This window comes from Crocuta crocuta, unplaced genomic scaffold, assembly GCF_008692635.1.
Source record: "Crocuta crocuta isolate KB4526 unplaced genomic scaffold, BGI_CrCroc_1.0 scaffold77, whole genome shotgun sequence".
In the NCBI taxonomy this organism is placed as follows: Eukaryota; Metazoa; Chordata; class Mammalia; order Carnivora; family Hyaenidae; genus Crocuta; species Crocuta crocuta.
In genome coordinates, this window is record NW_027532172.1 from 1066484 (window position 1) to 1090407 (window position 23924).

At 54.2% G+C, this 23924-nt stretch overlaps 3 protein-coding genes across 3 annotated transcripts; 1 reads left to right on the forward strand and 2 right to left on the reverse strand.

Moving 5' to 3' along the window:
• On the reverse strand, positions 1-5555 carry CCDC194 (coiled-coil domain containing 194). The gene is made up of 4 exons (XM_077777082.1): positions 4734-5555; positions 3570-3666; positions 3057-3189; positions 1-2516 (listed from the first exon to the last, which is right to left on the reverse strand). Exons 1-4 carry the CDS (start codon positions 5055-5057, stop codon positions 2366-2368), a joined length of 705 nt encoding a protein of 234 aa, XP_077633208.1. The 5' UTR covers positions 5058-5555; the 3' UTR covers positions 1-2365.
• A 4237-nt stretch (positions 5556-9792) lies between these two features.
• BST2 (bone marrow stromal cell antigen 2) lies at positions 9793-14083 on the reverse strand. Its single transcript, XM_077777308.1, has 5 exons — positions 13767-14083; positions 12918-12993; positions 12646-12706; positions 12249-12383; positions 9793-10059 (listed from the first exon to the last, which is right to left on the reverse strand). Exons 1-4 carry the CDS (start codon positions 14001-14003, stop codon positions 12260-12262), a joined length of 498 nt encoding a protein of 165 aa, XP_077633434.1. The 5' UTR covers positions 14004-14083; the 3' UTR covers positions 9793-10059; positions 12249-12259.
• A 4247-nt stretch (positions 14084-18330) lies between these two features.
• Positions 18331-23454, forward strand: MVB12A (multivesicular body subunit 12A). The gene is made up of 9 exons (XM_077777125.1): positions 18331-18509; positions 18599-18697; positions 18832-18928; positions 20227-20353; positions 21085-21204; positions 21279-21385; positions 21617-21678; positions 21992-22048; positions 22248-23454. Exons 1-9 carry the CDS (start codon positions 18420-18422, stop codon positions 22308-22310), a joined length of 822 nt encoding a protein of 273 aa, XP_077633251.1. The 5' UTR covers positions 18331-18419; the 3' UTR covers positions 22311-23454.
• Positions 23455-23924: the final 470 nt, after the last annotated feature.

Genomic DNA, 23924 nt, shown 5'->3' on the forward strand with positions numbered 1-23924 from the left:
TTAAAAAGTAAACTTTTAATCTTAGAATAGTTTTAGATTTACAGAAAAGTTGCAGAGATAGTACAGAGCCCCTGAATAGCCCTCACCCAACTTCTTCGATGGTCAAGTTCTTTTACACCATGGTGTCCAAATTTCGTTCATCTAAGCTAAGAAAGTAACTGTAGTATGTTAAATTAATTATGCTCTAGACTTTATTTGACCTTCCCACTAAGTGTTTTTCTGTTCCAGGATCCAACCCAGGGATCTGCATTACATTTTGTCCATCCCATCATTTCGTTTTGTTTAGTTTTAGGTATGTATGCATGCATTTATTTATTTTTAAGTAGGCTCTGCACCCAACGTGGGGCTTGAACTCACAACCTGTAGATCAAGAGTGCACTCTGCAGACTGAGTCGGCCAGGTGCCCCTGGTCCATCATTTTGTACACGTGTAAATAGGGTTGTAGAAAAATTTCTAGAAGGGGAATTGATGGGTCAAAGGATATATGCACTTTTAATTTTGAGAGGTTCTAGAAAATTCCCCTTCCAAGTGGTTGTACCACTGAGCCATCTCATTGGCACCATGTGGGATTACTTGTTTCTCCACAGCAGTGCCCGCACAGGGTACTTTGTGATTTGCTTTTGTTTTTACATTTGCCAGACTAACAGCGAGAAAGTGGGACCACATTGTTGTTTCAATTTGCAATTCGTTTCTAGGAAAGAGGTTGGTCGCTTTTTTTTTTTTTGCATATTTCTATGAAATGACTGTCTATATTCTCTGCCCAGTTTTCTACTGAGCTGTTTTTTGAAAACCTTAATTTATAAGAGCTCTTTACAGCTGAAGGAGATTAGTGTATTCCTGGAGATAAATAACTATATGAACTAGATCTATGAAAGTTTCAGTTAATTCTCTTCGGTTTTCTATATATAAAATCATACTACCAGGTCATAATAATATTATGTTAAAGGCTTTCCTGCCCCAAATGCCAACCAGAAACTAATCTTACAGAAACATCACAGAAACCCAAATTTGGACTTCATAAAATGACTGCCTTGGGCCTTTAAAAGATACCAACGTCATAAAAGGCAAAGACAGACTGAGAAATGTTCCAGATTAAAAGAGATGAAAGACTTGACAAATACAATGTGTGAGCCAGGATATTCTTGTCCTGTTAAAAGGACATTATGAGAACAGTTGGCAAAGCCTGATTAAAGTCTGTAGATTAGATAATAGTGTTTTATCAACGTCCACTTCCTGATGTTCATCAATGTGCTGTGATTATGTGGGAGAATGTCTTTGTTTTTAGGAAATGCACACTCAAGAGTTATGGGTAATGAGACATCATTTCTGCACGTTTTCGGAGAGAGAAAAAGAATAAAGCAAAGGTGGTAACTAATGTTTGTGGAATCCGGGTGAAGAGTATCCAGGAATTCTTTGTCCTAACCCTCCAGTTTTTCTGTAAGTCTGAAGGCATGTGAAATATAAGGTAAACAACAAAATTAATGTGAAATTGAGCCTTACGAAATTGTTAGTATTTCTATTATTTTTGACCTATATAAACAGTGCTCACATATGATCCAAGCTATAATTTCCCTACCACTCTTCTAATGTCTGTATCTCCTCTTTCTTTTCCTTGTCTAAGTGCATTGGCTAGTACCGCTGGAACAATATTAAATACTCAACAGCGGTCATCTTCCCGGGGGCCCTCATTTTGACAGCCTTTCCAGAACTTTTCTCACTTGATCCATTACTATGGTGAATTTCATCAGCAGACTGCTGGATGCTGAGCATTCCCTGCATCTCAGCGATGTCGCCTTTGTCGTGATGCATTTAAAAAATGTGGGACTTCATTCTTTTGGCTAAAATTCCATTTGGGAGTTCTGTACCCTCCTCAGAGGGTGGAGGGGTCTGTAGTTTTCCCATTGTGCCATCTTGGTCGGTGTGTGTTGTCAAGGATAGGCCGGCTCGCTAAACATGATTCTAATCATGTGATATACAGACAAGGTAAACTGAGGCCCAGAGGGGAGAAGTGACCCTTCTAGGTCACTCCTGAGCCAGGGCTGGACCCTAACTCTTCACGTCTGTGGCATGAAGCAACCCTGTCATTAGACGGGACTGAAGTCCCAAATCAGCACTATCTCATTGTGTCATCAAATGGGCCTTAGTTTCCTCATCTGTAAAATCAGCACTAGTTGGCTGGGGAGAGAAGGTCGAGTCTCCTTCCTCTCTGTAGATTCCGTTCAGAGCGACTCCGGGTCCAGAGCTGAGTGTTGATGGCTGTCGGCTGGGCATCTCATCCAGCGTGGGCACCTCTCTACGGGTCCCAGCAGGGCCACCACAGCGTGTGCCCTCCTGGCCTCGGGCCCTCAACCTGCTGGGGGTTGACTCACCCTCGGGCGCGCCGGGCCGGCCGCCGGCAGCCCCCCGAAGTTCCTGGGCGAGAGCGCGAGCGGGGGCTGGGTCGCGGTCGGGACCCGGAGCGGGATCGGGGATGCGGCACTCTGCGCTGGGGGCTCAGCTCGGCTTCCAGGGCTTTACTGGCGGGAAGTGGGGAGGGGCCCATCAGCACCCGGACCCCCGTCCCCCGACATCCTCCCCCCAGTACTCTTCCAGCTTTCCTGAGAACCCCACTCCCACGAGCTCCCCCACTCCCAGGATCCCCTAACCTTTCTCCACCCCCAGCCATTCCTGGGACCCCTCCCCAGGGGCTCCGATCCCCTTTTCCAGGAGCTCAGCCTCCAGAACCCCCGCCCTCTCCCTCGGTACTTCCTTTTACTTGCATCCTTCTCTTCCGCTCCTCGCCCTTCCTCCACGTGCGCCCGACCCCGGGGGCTCATGCCTGCACAGCGCCGGCCTCAACCTGGGGATTCTAGCCCCCCGCCCCGAGAACCTATATCCTTCACCACCCCTAGGTTCCAACTCTAGGAGCCTTTGACCTTCCTGTCACTCAACTCCCCCAGGCCCCGCCCACACGGCCACGCCCCAGGGACCCTTCCCCTCCTTCCCCTCCAGGGGATGGGGGGGCGGTCAAAGGAACCAAGTCTCGCGCAGCTANCCGGGCCCCGCCCTTCACTCACGCGCGTTCGCGCAGCGCCGCCTCCCGGGCCGCGCACGCTTCGCCCTCGGCCTCGGCCGCGCGTGCGCGCTGCTGCGCCTCGTCCAGCCGCCGCGCAGACTCAGTAGCTGCCGCCTCCCAGCGCGCCAGAGCTTCTGCGGGTCCAGGGAGCCGGGTCAGGTCCAAGACCCCAAGGCCGCACCCGCCTAACGCTTAACGCTGGCCTTGGAGTTTACAGGCCGCCTACTATTTGCAGCGTTGCCTTATTGGAATTAAATTTGTGCGCGGTTTGCATGAGCTTTACGTGTCATTTGCAGAACTTTTCATAGGCTTGTGTTGCTCTTGGGAGTCGTGTAAATGGCGTTGGCATATTTGGTCGCATTTGAGTTGTCTTTTGTGAACGTTTGCGTGGCCTTTGCGTTTATTTACATGTCGTTTACATTACATTTGCAGTTGTGCGTGTTATTTGCGTAACCAGGAACCTTTCAGGCACCCTCCACCCTTAGCCCTGGCCACCCCTTGCGCCGCAACAAACCTGTGAGCGCCCCGTTCTCAGCCCCCATCTGGGTCTCCTGTGCCTTGGCCTCCTCCATCTCCGTCTTCAGGGTCATCAGCTGGGTCTGAAGCCGGCTCTGAGGAGTGGAGAGGAAGTAAGGAGGGGAGGGGGGCAGGAGGGGGTGCAGGGGAGAAGTGAAGTCTCCCCTCCTTCTGGGGAAGACTCAACTGACCCTGGTGACTCCGTTCCCTGAGCGTTATTTGGAATGTTCTTTGGGGCTCCTGGGGTTCTGAGTGGTGACAGCTGCTCTGCCCAGGCCCCCGTGCTCCCCTCAAGCCACCGAATGTGGAAACCGTTTAGCTGTGCAGTCCCAACCCCAGCTACATCTAGACTCACTGGGGTGTCAAACTAACACAAGCCAGTCTGGTGGTTGCCAATGACCAGGTTTCTGGAGTCTGCTTCCTCGCCTAGGTGAGCCATTATTCTTTAAAACAACTGGCCTGGCCTTCTCAGAACTTCTTCCACTGAGGGGCAGAGTCAGAATTCGAACCCAGAGCAGGCTGCACTTAACCTCGGCGGCTTGGGGCCCTTCCCTTAGGCAGGTGGGTAAAGGGTAGAGGTCTGTTTTGATTTCTAAAATTCACACTGCCCAGCCCCTGCTGGGCCTGGTACACAGAGACCCACAATAGTTGGTTAATGAGAGATTGGGACTCTGGGAATGGTTCTTTTGCAAGGTCCGGGGGCTGGGAAGGGTTAAGAGTTTGGGAAGGGGTGGCCGGAGGAAAAGGGAGGACCTGGCCAGTACCTCCCCCAAGAGGCCAACTTTAGCCTCCTAATTACAGGTGACATGAATGTCCCTCTCTAGAAATAGGGCTGCTGGACACCGACTGGGGGAGGTTGAGTGGGCACCCAGGGGGAGGGTTATTAGCACAGGTCTCCCCAGGTGGGGTCGGGGGTCTGGGGCTTCTGTAGCCACCGCCATCTACTAGGCAAATGGCAGAGAATTGGGGGGGGCCACCTTGTTCAGAAGACAGACCTAAGAGGGAACTGGTAGTATTGGGGAGGGATTCCGGCGCTAGTCTCATCTGCCACCCTCCATTGAAGAATTAGGGAAACCAGTGCACTGGGTGGGGGAGAGGGGCTGCGTTCACAGGCCCTCGCCCCTGATTCTGGATTCCCCAGTCTCCCACCCTGCGCACCTACCTGGCGGCCCTCGCAGGCCCTTAGTGTCTCCTCCAGCTCCCCACGGACTCGGTTGGCCTGGCTCAGCTGTCTGGCCAGAGCCTGCCCGCGCTGGGTCGCCTCTGCCAGCTGGCGCCGCAGCTCCTCGACCTCCGGCGCCAGATCCTTGGGGGGTGCCGTGGCATTGGCACCTGGCTCCGGGCAGCGAGGTCCCCGGGAGGCCGAGGAGGCCAGGTTCCAGGCCAGCAGGGCCCCGCCGGCTGCCGCGGCCGCCAGGAACACCGCAGCCCCGCACAGGGCTAGTGCCCGCCACGCGCGTCCCGGCTCTGGCCCCAGCTCGGCCATGCCGCCGTCCACAGCTCTGGCCCCAGACAGCCACGAGCATTTAATTGGCACCTTGGGGCGCCAGAGACACCCACGGTTCCGCCCTGCCCGGGCCGTGGCTTCCCGAATGCGTTGGGAGGGGCTGGACCCCCGCCAGGGGCCAGCCTAGGCCACCCGAGGCCAGGACAGGACTGGGGGGTCCCGGGTTCCAGTTCTGCCTCTGCATCGCATGTGCTGTCCTCTGATCCTCGGTCTCCCCCACTGAAGTGGGGATCGCTCTAGCTCCTGCCCCATAGAGCTGAGTGGGAACCATGGGAGCACAGTCTGACGAAGCACCCATTTGCATTCGGGGCACTCGGCGGCGAGGGTCCCCATTCTGTTCGTGGGAAAACGGAGGCTTAAAGACGCGAGGCTGCACGACCGACTAAGGTCGGCCTGGCTCAGGCTGCCACATTTTCTGGGACTGCCTGCGAGGGCCGGAGGGGATGGGCCCCAACTCCCTGCCCTTCTCCACTAGGCCGCCAGGGGGCGATGTGACACTGTAAATCAGCTCCAGGCCGGTTTACAACCTGCCTATGTTCTCCCTTCCTCTCAGAGGCGAATCTCCTCCTCCTCCTCCGCTTTCCCCCTCCCCTCTACCCTCCTCGTCCTGCCCCTGGCCCTCCGGTTTCCTTCTCCCCTTCTTTCACTTCTTCCTCCTCCCCACTACTTCCTTTTTCTTCTCCTTCCCATCTGTTTCCTCCTCCTCCCCCACTTCTTCCCCCTTCTCTTCCTCTTTCCCTTGTGAGGCCCCTATTGCGTTTTATTTGCTCCTTGACCCCTTAAGACCTCCTCTTTTGCATCCCAAGGCCACGGTGATGGCTTTCTGTTCTACCTGAGCACCCCCTCCTCTCTTTGGCAGCTAACTGTTCCTTATAATCAACCCCCCAGCCCTACCCCCTGATCTGTATATCTCCTCCAGAACCCCCCCCACCCCCACTTGGTAAGGGAGCATGAGGCAAGCTGAGGGCCGAGTACAAGCTAGCACCCCTCCCTGCCCAGGTCAGATATGTGTGACATTCCTCAGACCCTCCTGGCTACCAAGAGCAAAGGAAAGGAAAGAAAAACAAATCGGTGACTTACAGAGATCACAGCCATGCAGGATAGGTGTCTCCTTCAGTTGATGGATAACTTAATAAACTGTGAGAAAAAGGCAATCTTATTCCCAGCCTAATCTACAGAAACCTATAGACCGTTTCCTGGAGCCCTAATATCGCCTTCATCAAGATGTAAGGGGGGTTTAAGTGCTTGCCGTGGTGATGCGGGAAACAAAGGCAAATGAAAAATTAAATTCCCTTTCTGCCTACAGCCCATTGGCGAGTCCTTGAAACAGGCAGTGACCTTGAGACAGGCAGTGACCTTCTTCCAGGAGCTCAGCTGCCTCGATGATGACACTTTGCTGGGGGCAATAGGGAATCTTGGCTTAATGCTATCCTGACCCCCCAGGACCCTGTGAGTCTCCGGAAACACATACAAATTCCTTTGCAAACCTCCTATATCCTTAGCCCCGAGTATATGCTGGGAATCAGACTCCAAGCATATGGCCCCTGATGTACATCTGAAGGGCCTCATGACTGAGGTTTTACTAAACGGTAATAAATGGTGTTTCCCTAGCAATACCTAGCCCCTCAAGGTCCTAGAAACCTTGCTTGAAAATTCCTTGGAGACGGACTCTGTCCCTAACCCCCTCCCAAACTGAAGGTATATAATGAGCTCCCCGTCACAACCCCGGCACAGCTCTTTCTGCCCCCGGGTCCTGTCCCTGTGCTGTAATAAGATCATGTTTCTGCACCAAAGACGTCTTCAACACTTCTTTCTTGGCCATCAACTCTGAACTCCGCCATCACCCCCAAACCTCATCACACTGATGGGGTTTTGGAGTGGGGGGGGGCTCCTTCAGCCCACAGCCAAGAAAGAATTCTTGAGACGTCTTTGGTGCAAAAAGGTGATTTTATTAAAGCACAGGGACAGGATGTGTGGGCAGAAAGAGCTGCACTGGGGTTGTGAGGAGTGACTGATATATACTATGGAGTTGGGGGAGGTCAAGGCAAAAGAGAGGCTTCCAGAAGGACTTTCACATGCTAAAGAGGGCTTTTTTTTTTTTTTTTTTAATTTTGAGGGGGAGAGAGAATCCCAAACAGGTTATTCCCAGCTGTCAGCACAGAGCCCCATGCAGGGCTTGTGAACTGTGAGATCACAACCTGAGCTGAAACCTAGAGGTGGCTGCTCTACCCACTGAGCCCCCCAGGGGCCCCCAAAGTGGGTTCTCAAGATCCCCCAGGGCTTGCTATTGTCAAGCTAAAGTTATTTTTCCTCTAGCAAGGCATTAACATTAAGACAGTAGGGAGTTCCTGGAGAAATGTTTCACTCTGATTTTGCCTCAAGTATTTGTCAACGGGCTGCAGTTTATAAGGAAATTGCATTCTATTTCCCATCTCCTTCCTGTCTGTGTTCCCCACCTCACTACGGAGGGGAGGGTGGTGTAGGGACTGCAGAAGACAGAGTCTGTGGGTTTCTGGAGATCAGGCTGTGGATAAGATTGCCTTTAAAAATTTTTTTTAATGTTTTATTGATTTCTAGGAGAGAGAGAGAGAGAGACAGCGTGAGCAGGGGAGGGTCAGAGAGAGAGGGAGTCATAGACTCTGAAACAGCCTCCAGGCTCTGAGCCGGCAGTCAGCACAGAGCCCGACGCGGGGCTCGAACCCACGAGCCGCGAGATCGTGACCTAAGCGAAAGTTGGACGCTTAACCGACTAACCCACCCAGGCGCCCCAAGATTGCCTTTTAACCATCAGGTTTTCCCATTCCTTGGGGGTGGGGGGGTTTGAAGAGTGTCGGCTTGCCTTTCACTCCCTTATCGCTAATGCCTTACTAGAGGAGAAAACAATCTCCGCCCAACAAGAGCAAGTCCTCTGGTGGCTAAGAATTTCCTGTCCCCTTCTACATCTTTCTAACCAGACTAAGAATCAAGCTGACATAGATAGATTAAGAGGAGAACATAAATTTTCATTTCATCCATATGGGGAATCTACACAGACCCAGACATTCCAAAGACAGGCAAAATCAGGCATGCATGTCATTCTATGTTTTTTTAAGTTTGTTTATTTATTTTGAGAGAGGGAGGGAGAGTGGGGGAGGGGACAGAGAGAGAAAGAGAATTTCAAGTAGCCTCCGCACTGTCAGAACAGACCTGACGCTGGGCTGGAACCCGAGAACTGTGAGATTATGACCTGAACTGAAATCAAGAGTTGGATTCTGTTTGTTTGTTTGCTTTTAGTGTTTATTTATTTTGAGACAGAGAGAGAGGTGCATGAGTGGGGGCGGGGGGCGGCACAGAGAGAGGGAGACACAGGATCTGATGCAGGCTCTGGGCTCTGAGTTGTAAGCACAGAGCCCCAGAGCCCGATGTGGGGCTCAAACTCACAAACTGTGAGATCATTACCTGAGTGAAGTTGGACACTCAACCGACTGGGCCACCGAGGCGCCTCAGATATAGAAGTCATTCTAAACTGAAGAGAGGAGGGTGGGGGTCTGGGATTTCAAAGGGAAGGAAAACAATTCACAGAGAGATGAAAAAGAGTAAATATTTAGTAAATAAATCTGTGCTGGGCCACTCAGAAACAATGGGACACAGAGGATTTTGGTCAAAGAGGCCTTGCTAAGTTCCTGTCTGTCTATCACATCTAGTTCACGGGCGATGTTTTCAGGGGTGATAACAGCTCTCTTCCTGGAGCGAGTCCTCTATTTAAATTCTTTTTAGGCAATTGTGGGGGAGGACAGAGCTTTTCCTGAATCTGCTGGGCTTTGATCGCTTTTTAGTATGTATGTATGTATTTATTTATTTATTTATTTTTAAAGTTTGTTTCTTTCTTTTGAGAGTGAGAGCACAAGTGGGGGAGGGGCAGAGACAGAAAGAGAATCCCAAGCAGACCCTGCACAGTCCGCGCAGAGCCCGACATGGGGCTCGAGCTCATAAGCCAAGAGACCATGACCCAAGCCAAAGTCGGACGCTTAACTGACTGAGCCACCCAGGTGCCCGGATTGGTTTCCATATTTTTAAAAATTTTCTTTTATTAAGTAGGCTCTACACCTTGCATGGGGCTTGAAATCACAACCCCAAGATCCAGAGTCATGAGCTGTACTGAGGGGGCCAGCCAGATGCCCCTTGATTGCTTTTTAACTCAAAATAGTCTGTCTGCCAAAGTGGCCCCCATCTGGGCCCCTACAGGGGCATTTTTAGGAAGGAGAGGAGTTTATACTCAGCCACGTATAGGGGCTTGGAAGGAGAAATGTGCTGAACAAGTTGACTCCATTATGTCGGGCAAACCTGTCCCCTGCTAGCATTGAAACACAGCTCTGGGGCTGGGAGTTGAGGATGGAGGGGGATTCGAAGCTGCCTCAGCCGCAGGCCACCCTACTAGTCATTAAATTTTTGTGAGCACTATGAGCCCTCAGGAATGATTAGCTAAGCCTTCTTTGTATATACTTTTTAAATTTAAATTATTATTATTATTTAAATGTGTATTTTTTAAAAACATTTTTTAATGTTTTTATTTATTTCTGAGAGAGAGACAGCATGAGTAGGGGAGGGTCAGACAGAGAGGGAGACACAGAATCAGAAGCAGGCTCCAGGCTCTGAGCTAGCTGTCAGCACAGAGCCCAACACAGGGCTTGAACCCACAAACCGTGAGATCATGACCTGAGCCGAAGTCAGACGCTTTTACCAGCTGCACCACCTAGGCGCCCCAAATGTTTATTTATTTTTGAGAGAGAGAGACACACAGTGCAAGCAGGGGAGGCGCAGAGAGAGGGAGGCACAGAATCCGAAGCAAGCTCCAGGCTCCAAGCTGTCAGCACAGAGCCCGATGTGGGGCTCGAACTCACGAACCGCGAGATCATGATCTTAGCCAAAGTCAGACGGTCAACCGATGGAGCCACCCAGGCGCCTGCCTTTCTTTGTACATTTATAGATCATGCATTCTTTCCTAGAAACAACAGAGCATTTCTGCACATCACAAGGTCTCCTGGACCACCCCGGGCACCAGGGACCCAAACCTTCTTGTACCTCCCCCCCCTTCCCAGCCCGGGGCACCAAGGACCCAGTGTCCCTTGCACAACCTCTGAGCACCACAATAGCAACGTCTGTGGCTGGCACCATCAAGAAGGCACATAATTAAGAACTGTCACAGGTCACCGCACTGCCCTAAATCCCTTTACAAATCTCTGGGCCGGGCAGCAACATTAGAGTTGGCTTTTGGAGAGTCGGCCTTCTCCCCAGGTGGCCGGCCTCGTGAACCAAACTCCTATTCCTTTCCAGTCAAAACTCTTGAATATGAGCCCGTCCAGCCATGGGCTGCAGTGACAGGTGGGGGAGGCCCAAGGGCATACGAGAAGGGTTTGCTTCTGGGTGGGAATCAGGACTTTCAATTGCCCCTGGAGCAGCTGAGAAATCACGAGCAAGTCCAGGCACTTATTTCACATGGGTGACAAGACTTGCTCATAAAGCAACTTCCTGAGCCCTCCTGTGAGCTGGGGCCACAGAGGCGAGGAAGGCCAGGACTTCTGCTTCTAGAGCAGAGGTCCTCACAGGCAGGGAGTCTGCACCTCCACGGGGAACTGGGTACTGTCCGAAGGCAATTTTTGTTGTCACAGCCCGGGGCTAGGGCCACAGACATCTGGTGGGTGGAGGCCAGGGGCTCCAGATCCTCCAGCACCGCAGAGAACAATCCAGCTCAAAAGTCAGCAGCGCCGACAGACACAGAGGTCCCGGCTCCAGCCTGGGAAGGAAGCTGCATGGACAATAGTTGGAATTCCAGAAGAATGTGGAGAAAGGGAGATAACAGAGGAGGAAGGCTTTATGGAGCCTGGGAGGATCCCAGAAAGTAGATGAAGAGTCTATGAAGACAACAGCTCTCAGTTTTGAAGAGGCGGAGAAACTCTCTGCAGGAGGGTTCCCAGAGCTGGGTACTGCGGGGTGAATAGGAGTTTGGGTGAAGGGAGCACTGTGACCAAGGCCTGGCCTGTGTGTGTCTGCAGATGGGGGCTTGAGTACCAGCCCTGGATTTTCTGTGGGATGGGACTGGAAAGTACAAAGAGTTGTTCCCTGTCACTGCCTTGGGTTCCCCATTGGAATGGGCACTGGGAGGTCCAGTGAGGAAGCGAGAGAGGAGAAGAGTGGAAGGGTACATTGCTCCGCACACAGTCAGCACTGGTGAGGGCCCTTTAAGATGGTCCCCGGTGAGGAGCGCCAGGGAGGCGGTCGGATGATGGCTGCCCAAACCCTAGGGGTTCCTGGGAACGTTCTGGAACAGGGAAGCTTGGGTGTGGATGTCTGTGGTGTCCACCCTCGCCTGCAGGACAGACCTCAGACGCATGGGGGCGACACAGCAGCACTCCAGGAACTTGAGAGTAACAGTCTTTCTGCCCCCAAAGGGGTGTTTACTTCTTGGAGGTCAAAGACCTCAGAAGACAGTGAGAAGTAGGTCTCTCCACCCCATGCCCTGCCCAGCTCTGCGGGGGGTGGGGGGAAGGTCAGATGGGGAGGTAGCCCTGGGCCAACTCCCGGGCTTGTCCAACCCGGCTGCTCCCTGGGCACCCCCTCCCCCCAACTGTGCCGCAGTGCGGCTCCTGCACAACAGGTCAGGTCAGGGAAGGCTCCAAGAGTTGAAAGCAGAGCAGGAACGGATCAGTCAAGACTATGGCCTAAGAGACAACGTCTTTTTTTTTTTTTCAATTTTTTAATTTTTTTTTTTTTTTAATTTCTAGGAGAGATAGAGAGTGTGAGCAGGGGAGGGTCAGAGAGAGAGAGAGAGTCACAGACTGAAACAGGCTCCAGGCTCTGAGCTGGCAGTCAGCACAGAGCCCGACGCGGGGCTCGAACCCACGAACCGCGAGATCATGACCTAAGCGAAAGTCGGACGCTTAACCGACTAAGCCACCCAGGCGCCCATAAGAGACAACGTCTTAAGAGAGACTCGGGGTGGACTGGAGGGGAACAAAAGACGCCCCGCCCTCTTCCTAAGCCCCACCTCGCCCCCAGGCCTCCCCGCTCAGAGTTCTCTCTGTCCCCCAAACGCCTCTCTGTGCAGGCAGGCCGCCTCCCCAGACCCTGGCTCATCCTGGACTCCCTCCTTTCCGTCCCCCTTTCTTGTACCCCAGGCTGCCCGGTTCTTACCGGCAGGGACCTCAGGCCAGCAGAACACCGACCACCAGCAGCAGGTGCAAGGGGACCAGCAAGGGGCTGAGTGCCTTTGGGGAGGAGCTGGCAGATGCGGTTTCGTTTTCCTTGCCTGAGGCCTCATTCCCTTTTCTGGGGAAAGATGTGGGCCCAACTCAGGCAACCGCCGGGACTGGTTCCTGGTTCCACCAGCCCTGGCCTCATCCGCCCCTCAGAATCTCCCCTCTTCCCCCACCAAGGCAGTGGGGAGGGGAGGGGGCTTGTAGAACCAGAGGGACAAGGCTGGGATTCAAACTCTGCGCCCTGAGCAATGGGGAATTTTCCGTGCAAAGGGGGTCCGGGGTCTCGGGGGAGGGCCGGGGGGAGGGGCGTGGTCAGGGGGCGTGGTTCCGACCTTAGTCGCTCCACCTCGAGCAAAGCGTTCTGCAGCTTCCGCTTCAACTCCTCAATCTCTCCTACGGTGAGAGAGAAACGTAGGGGGAAGGCTCCATCCTGGGACCTGACACCGCCTCCGCGCCGCCCCCATGCCACCCCAATTTGGAAATCCGGGGTACGTCTTTTCACGTCCTCCACTGGATTCTGGCCGCTCCCTCTCCCCTCCTCTTCAATACTTGACCCTCCCCTCCGAATCCCCCTCCTTGGAACCCAGGCTTTGTGCTTTCTCACCCCGAAGCTCCTCCTCTTTCGCCAGCAGCTCCTGACTCTGGGCCTCCTTCCTCTCCAGGGAAGCCAGCAGGGTAACCTGGGACAGAGGGGAGGGTCAGCGGCTGGGGCTCTGGCCCGGGCAGCGAGGGTGGCTGCTGCCCTCGCGCCGGACTCCCTCCCCAGGCCCTAGGTTCAGAGGGGAGGGGCAAGGCTCCAAACACCTTTCAGGTTCCCCTGCAACCTTCGCTGCAACCTCAGCCTCCCACCCTCCCAGGGCCGCTAAGGGTGTGATCCTCGAAATAGGGGGTTTGAGACCCCCCAACATGGGAATTTAGAGGCTCCCTGTAGCCCAAACCCTAGAAGAAACCCCTAGACCTCCAATTGCCCAAGATTTAGAGGTCCCCTCTAGCCCAGAACACAGGGGGATTTCCAAGCTCAAGTTAGGTGTCAGCAGGAATTTCAAGGTCCCTCAAATCAAGACCCAAATGAAAGTTTCAAAATCTCTCAGGGATTCAGTGGATATATCAAGAGCCCCTTTCTTCTTTATGACTTGGTAAAGTCCCCATCCCAGTCCCTAGATGGGATTTCTGCTGCCCAGGACTGGTGCGGAGAGAAGTTTCTAGCTCCTCCCACACCAGGCTGGAGGTTTTTCCACACCCTAGTGGTGATACTGACACCGCTGATTTGGGTGCTCCGAGGAGTTTTAAGACCCTGCCCCACACCACTGCTGGGAGAATTCAGAGGCCACTAAAACCTGGTGGGGGGGGGGTATTGGGATTCAGTTAGGGTCCTGGTCAAGGTCAAGGCCTCTCTTCAGCTCCCTCTAGACCGGTGGGGACCACCCAAGCACAGGGAGCTGCAGTCGCTTACCACAGTCTCATTGTAGGTGGCAGCCTGGGCCTGGGTCCTCTGTAAGACTTCCTGGGTTTGGGTTAGCTGGACCTCCAGGATGCTGGTGACATTGTTACACTCCTGCTCTGCTAGGAGGCCATCCCTGCAGGCTTTGCTGTTGGCCTCGATGGCAAAGATGATCACGGCCACAAACAGACCCAACACCATCAGGGTCAGGACGCCCACCACCCACTTCAGATGCTGGCCTGACAGCATGGTGTCTGAGCACTCAGTCCTGGACAGGGTCCGGTAGTGGTAAAAAGTGGGTGCTCTCTAGATCTGCCCCTGAGTGTATGAATTTGGGCGGGAGTTAGGGGAGGATGCTGGAACTTTCTTCTGGCTGAGGCTGCCCCCTTATTAGCATAAGGGCCATCCTAACCAATGACAAAGCTTTCAGAAAATCGTCTCTGACCTAGAGGCTCTTGAATGGGTATTTGCAGAACATAGATTTTAGGCTTTCAGTTTCTATTTCCCGGAAATGAGGTGGTTTCTGTGCTGATTTCTTTTTTTTTTAATGTTTTTATTTATTTCTAGGAGAGAGAGAGAGAGACAGCGTGAGCAGGGGAGGGTCAGAGAGAGAGGGAGTCACAGACTGAAACAGGCTCCAGGCTCCGAGCTGGCAGTCAGCACAGAGCCCGACGAGGGGCTCGAACCCACGAACCGCGAGATCATGACCTAAGCGAAAGTCGGACGCTTAACCGACTAAGCCACCCAGGCGCCCCAATCTGTGCTGATTTCAAACCTGGAGATTTTCTGTCTTGGTGCCCGCGAGTGAGCCGTGGGTAGAGAGCTGGGGCTGCCTGCGACACCCCATCTCAAGCTCCTGTCCCTCCCCTGCATGTAACTAAGGGTGACATCTGCAGTTATTAAGCGTCTCGTGCATGCCAGCCTCGTGTTCATGTGCACCAGGACCTGAAGAGGCAGCGGCTGTTGTTGATTCAGCCTCAAGCTGGGGAACCGGAGACTGAGAGGCGCGTGGAAGACGGACAGGGCCTGGCTCTGACCCAAGAGGCTCTGGATGTTGTGTTTAGGGGTCTCCGTGGTGACCCAGCTGGGGTTCACTTAGCGTCCCTGTGCCCACCGAAGGGACCATAGGGAACCATGGAGGGTGTCTGAGGAGGGACGAGAGGCTGGGAAAATGAAAGTCCAAGCCCCGGAGCAGCTTTGGATGGGCCCCGCCCCCGGATGCAGGATGCAGTTCCCAACGTGGCCACGAGGGGCCGCCCCCAGCCAACAGATAAGGTCACCCAGGCGCCTGTCGTGGCTCCGGCAGGAACTAGGCTCCTACTTCTAGAATCTGCCTCTCCATCCTGGGACACCAAGGAAACACTCTGAACCTCCATTTTGTCTAATGTAAAGCGGGGCAATAAAAGGAGCAGGCTCATCAATAGAGGCTAATGAGGAGTTTCTAGTAAAGGGTTTGGCGTCCAGTAGGCGCTCAATGGATGCAGGCAGGGACAGGAAGAAAGGTGGATAACACAGTGAGAGGGCGGGCAGGGCCCAAACCAGGGTCCCCGGCCTCCCAGAAGCCCTGGAGAAGCACCTCTAGGCTCCTGGCTGGAAGCGCTCTGCCTAGAACCCCCCCCCTCCCATTAAATCCGCTTAGCAGCCAAATAACAAGGAATTGGGGATGATCTTGCTGAAGAGGCCAAGGTTGTGTGTGAACAGCCCCGCCTCTTGTAGGACCTGGGCAAGCGATTTCCTCTCAGCCTCGGTTCCTGTAGCTGTCAAATGGGTGTGATAATAACAGAACCTTTTGGTGCGCCCTTAAATTTTGCCACTGAGGCGAGTGCCTTATTCCCCTCGCTCTGGCCCTGGCCCTGGCCCTTGCAAACAGTAAGATTTTTCCCCTCTAAAATTCCAATGGAAACGGCCGCCATTTTTCTGATTTTACCTTTGTTACTTTTTTTTTTTAAGGATCGGTTTTGGATTTGCAGGAAAATAGTGAGGACAGTACACACATATTCCACATGCTGCACTTCCAGTCGCTTCTACTTTTAACATCTCACATTTGTGTGGTGCATCTGTTATAATGAATGAACCAATACTGATAGGTTAGTAGTAACTAAAGTCTATGCATTATTCGGATTCCCTTGTTTTTTATTCATGTCCTCTTTTGGACCCAGGACCCCAGGTTACATTTAGTTGTCACATCTCCTTAGGCGCTTCTGGGCTGAAACAGTTTCAGACTTAATTGCTTTTGATGACCTTGACAGTTTTGACAACTGGTCAGGTGTTTTATAGGGTGCTCCCCAGTTGGGATTTGTCTGATGTTTTTTCCATGGTTGGCCTGGGGTGACCGTTTGGGGGAGGACCCCAGAGGTGAAGTGTCCTTCTTGGCACACTGTGTCCAGGGCACATGCCATCAGCGGGACTTCTCACTATGATGTTGACCTTGATCACCTGGCTGAGGTGGCACCGGCCAGGTGTCTCCACTGCAAACTTACGTCTTCCCCTTTCTGGTGCAGTGTCCTGTGGGAGGGAGTCAGGGAGTGCAGCCCGCGCCTGAGCCCACATCCAGGTCGGAGGGAAGAGCACACACACTGGACTTTCTCTTTTTGTGGTTAATCTTTTCCTTCCTTCCTTCCTTCCTTCCTTCCTCCCTCCTTTCCTTCCTTCCTTCCTTCCTTCCTTCCTTCCTTCCCTCCTGGCTCTATACCCAGCATGGAGCCCAACATGGGGCTTCAACTCACCATCCTGAGATTAAGACCTGAGCCGAGATCAAGAGTCGAACACTTAGGGGGACCCGGGTGGCTCAGTCTTTTAAGCATCTGACTCTTGATTTCGGCTCAGGTCATGAGCTCACAGTTTGTGGGTTCAAGCCCCACACCAGGCTCTGTGCTGACAGTGCGGAGCCTGCTTGGGATTCCCTCCCTCCCTCTCTCTCCCTCCCTCTTCTGCACATTCATGAGCAGGATTTGTCTCTCTCTGCCTCTCAAGAAAGGAAGAACAAAGACAACTTAAAACAAAACAAAACGCTGCCCCCTACCAATCTAGAGTAGCTGACTTCTTTCTTTGGTCCCTCCTTGCCCTCCAAGGGTGGGGTCCAGTTTCAAATGTCACCCAGGGAACTCTCCAGGTTTTGAACCCACATTCCTCCTGAGAACTAGAAATAATGAGGGTACATCTACGGGAACCCATGGTTAGTTCACTCCTGAATCTCATTATCGGGTCGTCTTTTCCAAGGTGTTTGTTTCTTATGGGCATCGACATTTGAATGTTGTATACTTTTCACATGCCACTAAATACTCTTTATTCCCCCCTCCCTTCCATCATTTACACACACACAAAAACATTTTTAGCTCAACAAGTTGTACAAAAACCAGTGAGCCAACCCATGATATTGCAGAAAATTGAAAAATATGGAAGATTAAATAATACCCTGTTCCCTTATTTTTCGTATTTCCCCCCCAGAGGGGTGTAAAAGCATGTTACCATATTAAATACGTTATATCTCATTTTAAAAAACCCTAATTCAAAAAAAACCCTAATTCTGTGTGAGGATGCTGGAGTAGGCAGTTAGTTAGACCCCAGCTGGAGCCAAGGGCTGGGGAAAATAGGTCACGCAAAAGAAGCCTCAGGGCACAACATTCTGACGTGGTTTTCAACAACTAGGCCTTGTGGCTTCTACCAAGGCGGGCCGATCGAGAACCGCAGGTGCAGAACCTGCGGTCTCCTCTCCAAGCTCTACTGCAGGGCGATTGCCTATGTTCGTTGTAATAGATTTGCACTGCGGTTTCGACCCCTACCGGCTACCCTTCTGTGGGGGAAGGTGGCCATGACACTTCCGGCAAGAAACTTGTAGGGCCTAAAACTCCCCCTCCCAATAGGTAGGAGTCCCTTAGATGATTAGAAGCCACCCACAAACAGAAAAAGAAAAGACACCCCTAGCCCCTTGGCAGCAGGCATCTCTGGGCCTGCCCGCTCTACCCTATCTTGAAAGTGTACTGTACTTAAAGAACTGCTTTGTGCCTGCTACCTTCCCTCTAGCTGTCTTTATTCAAGCGCGGATCCTCAGGTAACTCTTTCACGGGGTAATCCAAGAACCGAGACCTCCATTCACACGATGCAGAGTCTCCCACCGGTCACATGAACAACTCCTCAAGTGACACACGATTCCATGGTTCAGGGCGGTCCGTGCTTTTTGTTATTTAAACCAATAGCTGCATAACCCATGGACGTTTCCTTTGGGATGACTTTCCAGAACCACAATTGCAGTTTTTCAAATCTCTTCCCTAAGATGAAACCTCCTCCTTTAGTCTCCGGAGAGGCTGATTCCGCAAGGAATTCTGGGGAGCGTAGTTCTGGTTTGGAGCCGGCAAGACTTCGGCGCGCTGAGCAGGAACATTTCGGGAGGAAGTTGCTGGGCGTGAGAAGGAGGTGAGACAATTTTCCGCAAACGTCGCCCACGGGTGCGCCTGCACGATGCGCGGGGGCGTGGCTCCGTTTTCCCACGCGATTGGCCAGCTGTCTTCCAGGCACGCGCAGACAGCTCTTTTGACGCCACCACCCCCGCCCCGCCTTCGCACGGTGCTCTGGGAGTTGTAGTTCAGACCCCTGCCCTAATACGGCCGCGGGTCGTCGGCTCGGACATCTGAGGCCGTCCCCGGCCTTCGGCTCTGGGCTCGGAGGATGGATCCAGGACCCGGGACCGACGCGGCACCGCTGGCTGGCCTGGTCTGGTCGTCGGCTTCGGCGCCTCCGCCGCGGGGATTCAGTGCGGTGAGCGACGTCGAGGCCCGGGGATTAAGTGGGGGCACAGGCGGCCGCGTCGGGTGGGAGCCTGGCGCTGACTCCCGTCCACACCGTAGATCTCCTGCACCGTGGAAGGGACGCCCGCCAGCTTCGGCAAGAGCTTCGCGCAGAAGTCTGGCTACTTTCTGTGCTTCAGTTCTTTGGGCAGCCTGGAGGTAATAAGGGGCGCCCGCCTTCGGAATCCCCGGGGTCAGCCCACTCCCCCGTCCGTGTGCGGGGCCCACCGCCAGGGGCGCTGTTCCCCGCTGCAGCATGACTGTCGCTGTGTCCTCCCCTTCCTCCCTCTCAGAATCCGCAGGAGAATGTGGTGGCCGATATCCAGGTCCTGGTGGACAGGAGCCCCCTCCCACCGGGCTTTTCCCCGGTCTGCGATCCCCTGGACTCCAGTGAGGCCCGCGTCCGAGACTGGGGGTGACGTGGGGGGCGGCGTGCGGGGCCCTGCGGGCAGGACCAGGGGAGGGGGGGGGCGACAGCTTGTTTTCCGAGTCTCTACTGCCCACTCGATGCACTGGGTGACGACAGAGTTGGCCACTGGGTGACGACAGAGTTGGCCGAGGCGTCGAGTTGTGTCCCAGGGCGGGGCCACATGCCCCGCCCTGCGTAAAAATGTGCCACTTGGCACAGCCTGTGTCCCGAGAAAGAGTGGCGACCTGCTGTGTTACTGGTAACTTCTTAACTGGCAGCCAAGTGGAACCTTCGCCCTTTCCACGCCTTTTCATTTCCAGGCTTTTGCACACACTGTTTCCTCTGCCTGGAGCACCTTTCTGCGACTCCTGTGGCCAGCTTATGCCTGATTCTCCCCCAGGTCTCTGTTGAACCCGCTTCGCTTCTGACTCCTGTAGCCCTGGGGCTGACCACTCCGCTTACCAGCCCCCTGCCTCTCACTGTGTCTTGTCGTGTGTATTTGGCTTGTTTTCTTTTTTTAATGTTTATTTATTTTTGAGAGAGAGAGACAGAACACTAGCAAGGGAGGGGCAGAGAGAGAGGGAGACACAGAATCGGAAGCAGGCTCCAGGCTCTGAGCTGTCAGCACAGAGCCCTGCGTGGAGCTGGAACCCACAAACTGCGAGATCATGAGATCTTGACCTGAGCCGAAGTCAGACGCTTAACCCTGGGCCACCCAGGTGCCCATTGTCATGTGTATTTGACCTTCAGGGTGTATCTCTTGATATTGGAGTCAGCAAACCTTTTGTGTACAGGTCTAGATGGTAAATATTTTAGGCTTTGCAGGGCAGATTATTGCCTTTTCCCTCCATAATCCTTTAAAAATGTGAAAAGCATCCTTCGCTCTGCAAAAGGAGATCTTGGGTGTCTTTTGGCACATGGGCCAGAGTTTGCTGACCCCTGGATTAGAGGACTAAGGAAAAGCGAGGTTTGCAGGGCCAGGGTGGGCACTCTGTTCCGTCTCATCCCACAGCTACCCACCCTTGCCATCGGTGCCCATGATCACCCCATGAATGCTTCTCCATGTCACCAAAGATAAGCCTGCCCCAATGGCTCCTCAAGGCTACATGGAGTCCCCTCCTATGGCTATACCATTCATGATTTAACCACTGACCTAAAGCTATCCAGGTAGCTGCCTTAACTAGCGCATGCCTGGCAGGCATCATCCCGGAGCCACCTTTGGGTCCCTTCTCTGCTTCTCTCCTCTTCTCACTCTCTTGCCCCCCACCCCCACTCCCAGAGGCCTCTGTGTCCAAGAAGAAACGCATGTGTGTGAAGCTGGTGCCCCTGGGGGCTGCAGACACAGCTGTGTTTGATGTCCGGCTGAGTGGGAAGACCAAGACGGTGCCTGGATATCTGCGAGTAGGGTAGGGCCCCTGTACCCCCGTACCCGCTACCTCTGGCCTCCTTCCTTGCCCTCCAGGTCCCATATCTGCCCTGCTGACCCTCAGGGAGTCCCCTGAGGCCTCCTGTGCTGCCCCCCCTTTTTTTAACATTTATTTATTTTGAGAGAGAGAGTGCACAAGGTGGGGGGGAGGGGAGGAGGGGCAGAGAGAGAAGGAGAGAATCCCAACCCGCTTGGGGCTCCAACCTCACATGAACTGTGAGATCATGACCTGAGCCTCAACCTACTGAGCCCCCCAGGCCCCCCTCCTGTGCCTTCTACCGCTTATCTGTGCCTCAATTTCCACATGTTAAAGTCTATTTATTTATTTTTGGGGGTGAGGGGCAGAGAGAGAGGGAAGGAGAATCTCAAGCAGGCTCTGCACTGTCGGCTCAATGCCCAACGTGGGGCTCGATCTCATGAACCATGAGATCCAGACCTGAGCTGAAATCAAGAGTCGGATCGTTAACAACTGAGCCCCCAGGCGCCCCACCGATTTCCACAAGTTAAGACAGGGGTAACTGTATCAGTCTTGTAGGGTTCCTGAGAAGCCTGAGTTGAGGTGTCTGAAATGCACACGTGGTGGTCCGACCCAGCAGTATTCATTAGGGTGTTGCTTAGGGTATGGGCCGAGATGCTGAAATGAAAGTCCCCCTAAGGGCTTGGGGTCACCCCGTCCGGATAGAACCCCTCCTCACTCCTCTCTCCTTCCAGGGACATGGGAGGCTTTGCCATTTGGTGCAAGAAGGCCAAGGCCCCACGGCCGGTGCCCAAGCCCCGGGCTCTCAGCCGGGATATGCGGGGCCTCTCCCTGGACCCACCTGCCCAGCCCAGGTGAGTCCTCAGGCTTGGGGTGGGGCGGCCACGGGCAGAATGAGGCCTGACCTGTGCTGTCCCGCCTCCACCAGCAAGGGCGGCTTTCCCGAGCGGACCCTGTCCAGGGCTGGTTCCCGGGCCTCTACTCTGCGGAGGAGCGATTCCATCTACGAGGCCTCCAACCTCTACGGCATCTCAGGTGAGTGCAGAGCGAAAAACCGAGCCCCTGGGCTGGTGGGCGGGGGTGGGGGTGGGGTGAGGGCCAGACTTACCCAAGGTTGAATAGCCAGGGTGGGAACCATTCCTGGGCCTTCTCCATTCTCTAATGGTCGGCGAGTGGGGGTGGCCTGAGCCCTTCTGATTAGGGTGGGCCTTAGGCAGGCCTCAAGCCCCCTGTGCCTGAGCCTCTGTCTTCACTCACTTCCCTCAGCCATGGAAGGTGTTCCCTTCACGCTGCACCCGCGCTTTGAGGGCAAGAGCTGCGGCCCCCTGGTGAGTCTACGATAGGTGCTTGGGGGGGGGGAAGGGCGCCTGGGTCTGGCCCCTGCCTGCTGCAGGGAGGGCCATGCCTGCACCCAGTGCCCTGGCACAGAGGCCCACGGTGCTGAGTTGGAGGAGGCTGGAGGGTCTCAGGCCCCGAATGGGGAATCAGGAGGGACAACTGCATACCCTCGGCTCCAGGCTGTGGCAGGAGGGGTGAGGGGATGTTCAGGCAGATACTGAGGGAGGCCCTCCTTGAGATTCAAGGAAGGGGGGGCTCCAAGTTGGGGTCCCCGCCCAAGGCTGATCTGCCTCTGCCCGCCAGGCCTTCTCTGCCTTTGCCGATCTGACCATCAAGTCACTGGCGGATATTGAGGAGGAGGTGGGTGCAGGGCCCAGGGTGGCGTGCTGGGGGGGAGGGGGTGTTCCCCGCTTCCCTTCCTATGGCCCCACGCTCCCCCAGCCACACCCCTTCTCCCAAGGGCTGGAGATCGCTAAGTCCCTAATCGTCACCACCCCCTCAGCATTCCTCATGCGTTGCTAGGGCCCCTCACTCACTATGTGCCCCCCCATCTCCCCAGTATAACTATGGCTTTGTGGTGGAGAAGACTGCGGCTGCGCGCCTGCCCCCCAGCGTGTCGTAGCCCTTCATCAGCCCCAGGGCAGAGCCCCCTGCCTGATGCCCCGGGACTGGCAGCCACCCCGCCTCACAGCATCTGGGGAACCTCGGCGGCGGCGGCGGCGCTGGGCATTTTAGACCCTCAGCCACCCACCCTGCGGAGCGTCAGCCCTGGAGAAGAGAACAGGACCAGTCCGCTTGGTGATGGGTGATGGGGTCTCCTGCCCCCACGGGCCCTGCGGGGCATGGGTGGGGGCTGGACGGAAACCAGTGCCTTCAAGTCATTTGTGTCGAAACTCTCTGGTGCCCGGAGGCCACCCGGGCATCCTCCCGGCAATAAACACGGCCCTGCGCTCGCCGCCTGGAGTCCTGATCCTGCCTGATCCTGGCCGCGGGGCCTCTGCAGCTCGAGGTCTTCACTGCAGCAGCAGGGGGCAGATGTGCACCCGGTGCAGGACATCTAAGGCTACGCTGCCACCACTCGCATTCTACAGAGGGGGAAACGGCCTGAGGCGGAACTGTAGGTCACAGAGATGACCCAGTCTGCCCCTCCGTCATTGCGCAGAAGGCAAATAATAGTTTCAGGCACGTTTGTATTGTGGGGACCACATCCCCAACACCCGATATCCAGCGTCTCATTCAGTCTTCCCGCACTGCAGTGGGAAGCCCCCGGTTTTGTCGTATTTTACAGATAGGGAAACTGAGGCACGGGCGCCCAAGGTCACAGCTGGGATTTAAAAAAAATTTTTTTTGATGTTTATTACTGAGACAAACAGAGCACAAGTCGGGGAGGGGCAGAGAGCGAGGGAGTCACAGAATCGGAAGCAGGCTCCAGGCCCTGAGCTGTCAGCACAGAGCCCGAACTCACAAACTTGTGAGATCATGACCTGAGCCGAAGTCCGACACTTAACCGACTGAGCCACCCAGGCGCCCCAAGGGATTTGAACCCAGGGCCCACTCTGTTAACTCTCAGGCTGCTCTACCTGACTCCCTCTGCTGTGTGATGGGTACATTCCGTCGATTCTCATTATTGGGGGTAGTTTGGTCCTGTAATGTCGCAGTGAAAATGGAGTTAGGGAGTGCCGGATCCCACGGGAAATAGCGAGACGGGTTTCTACAAGCCTTTGGTCACATTTTTTGTCAAGCAATCAATACATGACCTGGTTTTCTGTGTGTCTCAAGACCCCTTGTTTAATCCATACTGCTGATCAGTTAACCTTGAACTTGCAGCCAGTAGCGCTGTAACTCTCGCCTGAACAAAGCTCATCTAACACACATTTTCTCCAGGAGGCACATCCCAGCCTTCTTGCCTTTGGGGACATGAGATAGCCTGAAGCGCTACACATGGGGACAATTTTATTTTTATTTGTTTTAAGTTTATTTATTCTGAAGGGGCGGGGAAAGGCAGAGACGGAAGGAGAGAGAGAAAATCCCAATGCAGGGCTTTAACCCAGGGACCCTGAGGTCCTGACCTGAGCCGAAGTCCGATGCTTAGCTGACCGAGGCTTGGGGTCCTTTTTAAGTAGCAAAATTGCCAATGACAAAGCACAACAATGTGAAAGACATAAACCACCAAAAAAGCCACCTGTTTAGAGTCTGAGGGTGAAACAAGGTGACCGAGTGTCATGGGTTTCCCCTC

Bases quoted from the DNA above. Each gene is read 5' to 3' on its own strand.
- CCDC194 (XM_077777082.1), bottom strand. From the start codon at position 5,057: ATGGCCGAGCTGGGGCCAGAGCCGGGACGCGCGTGGCGGGCACTAGCC. The intron at 3,667-4,733 runs GTAGGTGCGCAG...TCCACTCCTCAG, and splicing joins GGGCCTGCGAGGGCCGCCAG to AGCCGGCTTCAGACCCAGCT. The intron at 3,190-3,569 runs GTTTGTTGCGGC...CTGGACCCGCAG, and splicing joins TGAGAACGGGGCGCTCACAG to AAGCTCTGGCGCGCTGGGAG.
- BST2 (XM_077777308.1), bottom strand. From the start codon at position 14,003: ATGCTGTCAGGCCAGCATCTGAAGTGGGTGGTGGGCGTCCTGACCCTG. The intron at 12,994-13,766 runs GTAAGCGACTGC...CCTCTGTCCCAG, and splicing joins CCACCTACAATGAGACTGTG to GTTACCCTGCTGGCTTCCCT. The intron at 12,384-12,645 runs GTCGGAACCACG...ATCTTTCCCCAG, and splicing joins CTCGAGGTGGAGCGACTAAG to AAAAGGGAATGAGGCCTCAG.
- MVB12A (XM_077777125.1), top strand. From the start codon at position 18,420: ATGGATCCAGGACCCGGGACCGACGCGGCACCGCTGGCTGGCCTGGTC. The intron at 18,929-20,226 runs GTGAGGCCCGCG...CCCCACTCCCAG, and splicing joins CTGCGATCCCCTGGACTCCA to AGGCCTCTGTGTCCAAGAAG. The intron at 21,205-21,278 runs GTGAGTCCTCAG...CGCCTCCACCAG, and splicing joins GACCCACCTGCCCAGCCCAG to CAAGGGCGGCTTTCCCGAGC.